Consider the following 9886-nt stretch of genomic DNA (forward strand, 5'->3'; position numbering starts at 1 on the left):
ACAAAGACGATGTAGCATCATTTGTGGTGTTTAAAGAGCTTAACATGGATCTTGCTGTGTATTGACTGAATGAGATGACCTCAGGGTGACATTTGCTTGCCGTGGGCAGCTGCCCAGCGCTTTTAGTGAATAACTGGGAATGTGACATGTTATAAATACAATGAGTGGTCTACAATTTCTTTAAACTAACAGATTACAACAACGAACCACCAAATGGTCATTTGCCGTCAGCATTTTGACAAAGGAATGGTTCAAAACCAACCTTGATTTGAACTTGAATGATCTGTGACTAGTGTCAAAAGCATTTGTTTCTGCTGGACTTTTGGGAAATGTAATAAAAATATGTTCAAGTTCTGAAATTCAAGTGTAGAAAATAAAGGATTCAAAAGAACTGCTGCCCTCTAGTGGTCTGGATCATAGAGTATTTATTTAGGAGCAATGATTTCTAAAACAATTTTTTGCACCAAAATGTAAAAACAGTCCAATAAATTAGGATAAATTATTTTAAGAACATTCATGCTATTTGTTCATTTTTTCACAATTTAATATTAATCTATCATAAATATTAAAATATTGAAATCTTTAACCATTTAGTTCAAAGTGTGTGATTTGAAGAGGACAGTCATAGTTAAACCAAAAGTATGCCACTTATCAGCACTTATCAGGCTCTCTGAGGTAGAGCAGTAAGCACAGTTTGCTAGTGTCATTGATATGCCTCATTGAAGAACCTGTGGCCTGAGCTCTGCCCACTTTTTCTCGAGCCTCTGTTTGATTGGCTCAGGTGCAAAGGTGAAACTGATGGCCTGCTGAGAGAGTCCCCACACAGCCTCCTGATTTAAGCCGAACGTGGAAGCAGCCAACTGGTACTCCTGAGAGAGATCTGTACAGAACACCCCTTTATCATCCGTCTGATGGGGCATGAGACAGAGGAACAGACATCCTGTTTTTATAAAAGGCCTTGAATTTTAAAACATTGGAGAAACTATTGAAGATCGATGAAATTGAAGACTCACGCAAAGTACACACGGATGTCCTCGGTTATACCAGTACTGGAAATGATGCTTATCGTATGAAGACACAGTTTGACCTTTGACATTGGAGGTCAAACATAACTCTGGAAACAGTTGTATTGAAAATGTTAATTTCCAAATATGTTCATATAACATTTGACAAACCTGTCTTTGGCATTGGTCAGCCTAACAGGTTATCCTTTTCCAGACTGATAGCAAGAGCAATGTTGGAAACACCCGAGAGTCTCAATGTTTATACATATTTAAAGTCAAATCATTAAGTTGAGATGTAAACATCAAAACTTTGTGTACTTCAGCTCTAATCGCTGTTATCGGTTCTTTCATTTCTGACGAACTCTAAACGTTTTACCCATTGGAGTGTTTTGCTTGCAGACTTTATCCACAAGACTATCTGAGCCTCCGGCCTCAGGATGTAAAAAGGTTCCATGGCCGATTCTATCAGGGGGCAAGTTCAACAGCAGCTCAGACTCATCTTTCTGGGACGGTATCTGAAATGCACTTATCTCTGAGTAAACACTGCACGGGTGTTCTTCAAAAAGCAGTACACAAAACAGATGTAAATATGTATGTTTCCGTATACTCATACCTCTGAGAGATGCAACGCCAGCTTAAGGCCACAGTTCTTGGCTTTTTGAAGTGCACAGAGCAAATCTTTTCCATGACCGACCTGTTAAAGATCAAAGATACTGAAACTGCAGCCAGAAGCAATATCAAGGATGAATCTTTTTTGCAAGTATGATAACACGTCCTCACTGTTGGGTCTCCACTGAGGTCAAGCCCCACTACCATTCCATCACTGGAAAGCATGAATTCTTCTGCCAGCTTCACGGTCTCCATGGCAACCTCAGGTCCATGTCTGCGGTCCACAGCTACAAGGAACCTGTTTCACAAATGTAGAACCTATAAATAAAGCGCTTGTTTGTAAATATAGTTCAATAAATAATATAGAATAAACAACTTGGGATACCTGACATCAATGTCAACTTCTTCCTCTTTGCACTGGCGAATGGCTTCAAGCACAGTTTCGACATATCTTCTTTTCGTGAGACCTTTCGTCACAAAAATGAATAGCAACCCAGACACATGGTGTTAAAGGATTCACCATGAAAATTTTAAATTATTTATTTTGTTATTCTCCATACTATAAAGAGTATGATGCCGTTTCCTCCCAAAACATTCTGATATCCACATAAGAAAGTCATTTAAATGACATCGACGATGACAGAATATACATATTTGGATAAATATCCTGTTAGTTTTAGGGGTTTCTATTACCCGTTTCAGTCACTTCCCGAGGCGTGCTGCGTAATTCCAAATATTTCACTCCATCTGCTGCAAACTCTTGAATGACGTCTTTGGCAACCTGTTGAATAATAAAGTCTTTTAAAAATAAATATTAAAACATGTAAGACAATAAAATAAAAGTCACATCACCATCAGTATATCCTCTTCTGAATCAACCAGCTGATGGATTACTTTAAACACTTGAAAACATCTGTCGAAAAGAAACAGTAGTCTGTCAGGATTTCTTCAAATCTGCAAAAGTATCTAAACAGAACATAAAAGCAATTTAACGTTATACGAAAGTGAATCACTAGGTAGTAGTAGCTGAAAATTGAGTGAACCTGGTAGCAAATTAATTTCAATTAACTTAACAATCCTGAACCTCTTAACAATACTTTTTCCTTAGATTTATTACTGGTGATGTAATTGATGTGTTGATGTGTAATTACGCACTCGTCCAGTGTTCGGCGCTGTCCGCTTCGGATGGCGGTCATGCTGCGCTCAATGTTCAGATGAGGCTTTTGCTTTATGAGCGTTTCCATAGTCTTAAAACTCACTGAACCGTTGAGATGCGCGTGCAGCTCCTAAAAGCAGGAAACAACGTGCTCAATTTCATTTCGTTTAACTGATTATTTGGGTTATTAAGTGGACTAAAGTGAAACTGTTTATTTTAAATCTGTTTCCTACCACCTTAGGCAGCCGACGATAAAATAGATCAGCTTCGGTATCCATCTGCGTACTTCCTCGCGTTTATAAAATCTGAATTTGCGAGTGTTGAAGACCGCTCTTACAGTTCTGACACACGGAATGTTTTTCGTGACGCACCGACATTGCGTCACAGAAATAAGCGTGCGACACCATCGACCTTCCACATTGGTTCCCAGTTTATTTAGATTAAACGGACGGCAACTGCAAGGGCAGAATTACATGATTTTTTTACCAAAATAAAATGTTTAAATAAATATACTCATAATAAACCGTGTTTACAAGTTTTGTTATAGGAAAACTCAATAATACATGTTTTACACTGCACATATAAGGACATACGTTCAATATATAATCACAAGATCTTTTTATATTGACTTTAGAAGATCTTAGTATTTAAAATATATTACCAATACAATTATTATACATATAGCAGTATGCATTTTGCAAACTGCATTTAACAGAGAGCAATTTGTGTCATACAGTATGTGGACCCCTGGACTACAAAACCAGTCGTATGGCTCGAAATTGAGATGTGTAATCTGAAAGCTGAATAAATAAGCATATTGATGTATGAGTTGTTAGAATAGGACGATAACTGGCTGAGATAAAACCATTTAAAGCTCAGGAATCTGAGAGTGCAAAAAAATCCAAATATTGAGAAAAGTGCCATTGAAGTTGTGAATCAGAGGCACTGTGGAAGGCCATCCTCTCACAAAAAGAAAGTTTTCATATATTTATGTTAGGAAATTTACAAAATATCTTAATGGAAAATGATCTTTACTTAATATTCTAATGATTTTTGGCAAAAAAGAAAAATATATAATTTTGACCCATACAATGTATTTGTGTCTTTTATTCAAAAAGTTCCCGTGCTACTTAAGACTGGTTTTGTGATCCAGGGTCACATATATACATCTTCAATGATTACAAGCACTGATAAATACCATCCCTGCTGAATTGTGTTTTTTTCCCAAACCAGAACAGTCTAAAGTCTTAGTGTCTATATGGATTCTGTTAGTGGGATGTTTTCTGGTAGATGGGAACCGATTAAACACCATTTAAACCTTTTGGAAAAATGCCCAAAACGCACTTGAAATGGAAATTTTGTAATGGATTTAATAAAAAACCTAATAGTTCATAACTGTATTTTAATATAATCCGTTAGAATTTCTATAGTGGCTTCCACCAGCAGGGATAGAAATTTGTTAACCTGTTATTATTGCTTCTATTCAAAATTTTCTAGCCAATAGCCCACATGTACGCACCATTGTTAACATTATTTGCAAAACAACAAACATACAACAAATGTAGATATGCTTGCTTGGCTTCGGAAAGGAGTTTAATACGAGTCTTCTTATTACTCAGAGTGACGTTTATAGATCTGATTCATTTCCTATAGTCTCTCCTAAATAGTGGATAAAATCAGTGGAGGCAAGGAAACATCTGATCTGGAATCAGCAATCCAGCTCTGGAGCGCTCATGTACAGGGACTAAACTACATAACCTCACATTTTTCCGCCGAATGTTTGAGTTCTTCAAGGGTACTCTGAGCCTTTTCTTTAATCTGATCCATATCTACGTTCTGGATGTTGGTCAGGTGGCCCAGGACAGACTGCCTGCTCTCTTCCTCCTGGTTGTCCTCTGCGATCATCTTGGCCAGCTCGGTGGGCAGCTCCACATCGTCTCCTGCTGCCTGAATCTGCGTTTCATCCAACTCACTCTGTGGATGGTTGAAGGACGAGAGATTAACATTGAAAAGCATATGCAGGAAAATGCCGTGTCAAGGTCACATGGGTGATGTTTACTTTCGGAAGACGATATTTTTCCCTGAAATGGCTCCTGACTGTGGCACGTTCGGCTTTCTTCTGGGCAAAGCTGGCATCTCTCTCCATCCTTGAAAAATTCAGAGTTGGTTTCACACAAAAAACTCAGGTTTATTTGCGAATACTGATAACAAAACATACACATCATCATCAACCCCGTCCGTAATAAGATTCTGCTCAAACTTGACCTAAAAATACATTCTGTATTAATGTAGAATAATACAGGGCAATGCCATTCTGATATGCACATAAAGGTAGAAAAAAGCTGCACACGCATTTCTGTATAGGAGTGACTGTCCTTAAGACCAGAGTGTGGAGAGCAAGGTGACATGCAGTATTGATCGAAGCACAGAAATACAGTAAGCTGTAAAGAAACACTGACCTTCTCTGCTTGTATTACATTTAAACAAATGACTGAGCAATTTGTGTATTCAATTTAAACAGGAGGGATCAGGACAGGTCCACACAATTTTTATATATAGCCTACTTTAATATTATGAATCAACAAGGTTTTCACATGGATATTCAAGCAAATGCTTTGAGAACTCTGGATGAAACAAAAATGTATTATCATAATTATAATGAAATTAAATGAACATTATTATAATCAATATAGCTTTTATATCCTTTAAGTCCTATCCATTCTATCAATGAAAACAAACGTGTGTAGAAATGTTGAATCTTACTTCTCCTCCGCCAACTGTTGTTGATATTGCTCGAACTCTTCTTGAGTCATTCCTTTGCCGGACGCTTCTGACTTCTCACCTTCGGGTTTTTCTTCCCCAAGACCGCCGGTAAGATCCTTCAGTTGCCCTCCTATCATGTGTTTTAACATAAAAGACATTGCGTTGCTTTGTAGAATATTCTGCCACTATATAAGTGCTGTTTCTCGGTAAAATGTGCCTTGCTTGAGAAATAGTTGTTTGAGAAACTCTTTTCTCAGTAGTTTCACACTCGAAAAACACAAACAAGACAAAGAAACGTGTTCTGGTTATCGTGTCCTCAACTGAATTCAAGTTTCAGCCCCAGATGGAGAGAGCGAGGATAGACTCTCTCTCTCTCTCTCTCTCTCTCTCTCTCTCTCACTCACTCTCTCTTTAATACGTGACCGTGCTCTTCTGAAACATACCGCTTCTTACATTCAAAATCCCTTTATTTAGCGTGTGCATAAAAGAACTTGTCAAAAATGAAAAGATTAAGCATAACACCGATTGCAGTTGGATCCTGTTTGCTTTAACTTGTGAACACGAAACAGCACAATCTCAAATGTTTCTACCAATAACCATACATAAAGCCATACTATTCAGTATAGCCTATAGGCATATTATGATATAGTTGCTATTATGTACATACTACATATCATATTTTGTGCTTCAATGTATAAACTGCAGCATATTCTATATATAATGTAATAAATGTAATGCTCAACATTTATACTACAATGCAAAATATTTTTTAAATATAATATCAAATTATATAATCATACAAATGCATGTAATATATTTTACACTTGTACCTCTACATTTATATTTCACCAAATTGAAGTGCAAAATACTGTATGTACTGCTATAAATTATTCATGTCCTCTAGATTTGTTATTAGTATTATCAAATGTAATTATTAGTACACTTAGTATACAGTTAAGTTAAGTGTAAAGTTAAAAAAATTACAGTGACCATAGTCAGTATTATTGGCATTTGTGGGTTTAAAAAGAGAAGCTCAAGATTGTCTGTATACAACATCTTGCAATACCCTATTCATATCTATTATTATACATATTTATATAAGAATGTACTCAACTCTATGCTGACTGATACTTTATAACTAGTTTTTACTTTACCTTTAGGCATCACTTTCTCTAGCCTGTCAGCTTTAAAATGAATTAAATGTTTATTAAATGTAGTTATTTAGAGCTTAGAGGCAACAATGAGCATTGCATCATAATTGTTGCTTTGTGCCCAACGCTATGAATATTAACAGCATCAATATGCATGAATTCAGAGTTTTCTTATACAGCGACAAGTTCCTTTGGCATTCTAACAATACATTTTAAGGATATCACTATTTCGAATAGTTCAGATTCCTTGACAAATTCCGTTGAGAATGTGAATAATACATGTGTGAACGTCCTCTTTCGGTGATGTGATAACCTTTCCTAAGGAGACCCAGTGAGTCAACGTTTTGTTCCATTCGAATTTGCTGCGAACATTCATCTTCCTCACTTCCAACTGTTTTCAGATGGTAATTTCTCAGATAAAATGAGACTTCATTCAAAGACACAACGCTGCATGCATTATCATATATGTTTAAAACATGACCAGCTCCATGTTGGTTTGTCCTAATTTGTCCAGGGAAGAATAGAGAAGATTATATTACATTTCACGTGGTGTCCATATACTGTAAAATTCGGTTTAATTCAATGTGAGGATGTTTCAGGGTTTATGGAATGTGAGATTGGTGTGTTTTACAGTTTTGAACTGTATGTTACACTAAAGTATGTAATTGATATCTGCTTTGCAACGTAAAAATATAAAACTAAACATCTCATAATTAATTAACTTCATGAAAATAAGCAGCAAGTTAAATATGCACAAATATAATTTGATGTAATTTACCACAAAGGGACTTCTTGGAACATCTTTCTGTTCATCTCTATAAACTATTTGTATTTTTAAAAAAAACATTCATAGACAACCATCTATGGGCAGATTATTTTCTTATCCACTATGACTTCACCTTTCACAGAATTTGTTGTGTATGAAGTTCAGTGATTCTTCAAATAATGTCTAGTGCACAGAAAGCCGCAGGTCTCCTCTCGCCAGAGGCAAGACACTTTAAAGTGCACATACTGCTCTCCATTCAGCTAGAACTTTAACTTATTATACACAAACACGTAAACAGTATCGTACATGTGCTCATTCCTCCAGCAAGCACGTTTCTGGCCAAAAGGATGCACAAAAGTGTGTTGTATAGTAGTCAGGCATGTGAGCATCTTGATTCCACTTCTGTTCCTGCTGACTGGGATTTACACTGGCATTGGAGTTCCCTCAGGCTCGGCGTGGGTGAACTCCGGATCTGGGGATGAGCCCAAATGTCATAGGAGAGATGTAAATGTGGGCTGACGAGCATTGCGCGACGCATCTGAACTTACAGCTTGAGGAACTTTGATAATTTCGAGAATTAAACTTAGCATGTCAGATAATGTTGCTCTCTTTCCTTAGGGGAAACACGCACATTGTGTGCATCACGGAGATAAAAGACTGCTGTCACGAAACTTCTCAGAAAAAAATACTCTGGTATTATACTTGGTTTTCTGTGTTTTTAGCTAAAAACTTCCACCCCTAAACTTTCATTGGTTGGACAGACAGATAGGAGACATTTGAAATACTGCAGCCTAATGAGCTGTCATTATATCCATCCATCTTGCATAATTCTTAAAACAAAATGGCTGAATCAGACCCTTCTTAATGCAATGTCTGCCAAATAGGCAACGGAACAGAGCAAACTGTGACACATGCACGGTGACATCCACAGTCAAGCAGTCTAGCGTGAAGCACACAGGACGCCTGGAGGTAACTGACTTACCTCATGCTTCCTTGTTAAACAAGCAAAATTGAGGGATCATTAAGTTCTAAAAGCTTACTTTCAATGGGAAATATTAAAGGTGAATGGGCAGAATTGTTTGTTTGTTATTTTATTTGACATTTAAAACATCCAAATCAGGCATAGTTTGGATAACACATCAATTAAATGCATTAGCGTAAATGCATACTGTGTATTTCTAAAAAAAAAAGAGTTTAAGTAAAGCCCTGTTCACACAATGGGAGCTTATAGCGACTTCCAGCGAATCTAGCAACAGTAGCCTGGTTTCCATCTCAGATTTGCACAAAACTTTGCGAAATGAGGTTGTTTTAATTAACCATTGTTATGCAAAGAAACGTGTGGGATTGTTGGTGGTTTAACATACATCGCAAGCACCGGGCTAGTGATTCTAGACATCCTTCGAAGTAGTCCATATTCATTTTTGCAAAATTAAAACATTTCCATTGGCCGTCATTCAATTCAAAACTTTAATGTGGGCAAATTGAAAGTTAACCGAAACGAAGCTATAGTGACCATTGGAGCTAGAAAGTGGGTGTGTTAAGCAACATGACAAAGTCGAGATAAGCTCAACTCTTAATGTAAATTATTCAAGAGAGACAGCTAATGGGAGTACAGCAGTGAAGCTCATGTCATCTCTCACTCATCATTTACTCATTGACGTTTATACATTTGTTCATAACAGACAGAATAACATCAATAAAAAGAGACATGTTCATTTTGGGGGAACTGTCCCTTTAAGAAAATGTTAAATAAATTCTCTATACCATAGCAGGTGTAAAAAAACTACAAAAATGTCCTTGTTGCCTTGTTTTTTACAATCTGCTCTCATTTTAGAGCCGAAATGGATTCACCTTCGCTGAAAACCACAAACACAGCATTTCAGTGGTTTCAGCTTCCATCTAGCCCAACGGTCACGATTCACCTTCATATCATGTTGCTGATAAGAGACCAGAAATATGGCATTCTATAAATAGACCAGAAAATGATACTATGCTATTCTGTTGAAGGTGCACCTGACGGGATTTGCACACAAACAGCACATCTTAGGGTATTGATATTATTATTACCTTTGAACAAAGTCGCATCTCAACATTATGGCGAGCATCCATCATGACTGCGTCACTGCGAAATGAGCAGACGCTTGCATAGATGATGAGTTTTCTCTCTGGGGATGTTTAGAGTTTCCTTGACTGACCTTTGAGGGAGCATTAAAGAGAGACACATTTAAAGGGATAGTTCACCTAAAATATTTGAACTGTTGGGTCATTGTTTACTCACCCTTATGGTGCTGCAAATATTTCAAACGGATGTTATTGTTTTCAGATTTTATGCTCCAAGGAAGAAAGTCACAAAGGAGTTGACTGACAAAAGCGTGATTTTTTTTCTATTCAAGTGAACTATCACTTTGAGGACACAAACACATTGTAAACACAGAAA

At 37.0% G+C, this 9886-nt stretch overlaps 2 protein-coding genes across 3 annotated transcripts; both read right to left on the reverse strand.

Annotated features, from left to right (window-relative positions):
* Positions 1-664: 664 nt before the first annotated feature.
* Positions 665-3144, reverse strand: adal (adenosine deaminase-like). 2 transcript variants are annotated; one of them, XM_056740552.1, is made up of 10 exons: positions 3006-3144; positions 2769-2899; positions 2466-2526; positions 2307-2394; positions 1999-2080; positions 1785-1911; positions 1618-1698; positions 1381-1519; positions 1014-1114; positions 665-908 (listed from the first exon to the last, which is right to left on the reverse strand). In XM_056740552.1, exons 1-10 carry the CDS (start codon positions 3045-3047, stop codon positions 717-719), a joined length of 1044 nt encoding a protein of 347 aa, XP_056596530.1. In that variant the 5' UTR covers positions 3048-3144; the 3' UTR covers positions 665-716. The 2 variants fall into 2 exon arrangements, with proteins under 2 accessions (XP_056596530.1, XP_056596529.1); XM_056740551.1 differs by having other exon boundaries at positions 3003-3140.
* Positions 3145-4518: 1374 nt separating this feature from the next.
* On the reverse strand, positions 4519-5892 carry cplx3a (complexin 3a). The gene is made up of 3 exons (XM_056740554.1): positions 5533-5892; positions 4829-4916; positions 4519-4743 (listed from the first exon to the last, which is right to left on the reverse strand). The coding sequence occupies exons 1-3, from the start codon at positions 5688-5690 to the stop codon at positions 4519-4521; spliced, it is 471 nt and encodes a 156-aa protein (XP_056596532.1). The 5' UTR covers positions 5691-5892.
* Positions 5893-9886: the final 3994 nt, after the last annotated feature.

This window comes from Triplophysa dalaica, chromosome 24 (genome assembly GCF_015846415.1).
Source record: "Triplophysa dalaica isolate WHDGS20190420 chromosome 24, ASM1584641v1, whole genome shotgun sequence".
NCBI lineage: Eukaryota > Metazoa > Chordata > Actinopteri > Cypriniformes > Nemacheilidae > Triplophysa > Triplophysa dalaica.

Excerpts from the sequence above, each read along its gene's own strand:
- cplx3a (XM_056740554.1), bottom strand. The coding sequence starts at position 5,690 with ATGTCTTTTATGTTAAAACACATGATAGGAGGGCAACTGAAGGATCTT. Across the intron at positions 4,917-5,532 it reads CAACAGTTGGCGGAGGAGAA|GATGGAGAGAGATGCCAGCT; the intron begins GTAAGATTCAAC and ends GAATTTTTCAAG. Across the intron at positions 4,744-4,828 it reads AAAAATATCGTCTTCCGAAA|AGTGAGTTGGATGAAACGCA; the intron begins GTAAACATCACC and ends AACCATCCACAG.
- adal (XM_056740551.1), bottom strand. The coding sequence starts at position 3,047 with ATGGATACCGAAGCTGATCTATTTTATCGTCGGCTGCCTAAGGTG. Across the intron at positions 2,395-2,465 it reads CAGAAGAGGATATACTGATG|GTTGCCAAAGACGTCATTCA; the intron begins GTGATGTGACTT and ends ATTATTCAACAG. Across the intron at positions 1,699-1,784 it reads ACCTCAGTGGAGACCCAACA|GTCGGTCATGGAAAAGATTT; the intron begins GTGAGGACGTGT and ends GATCTTTAACAG.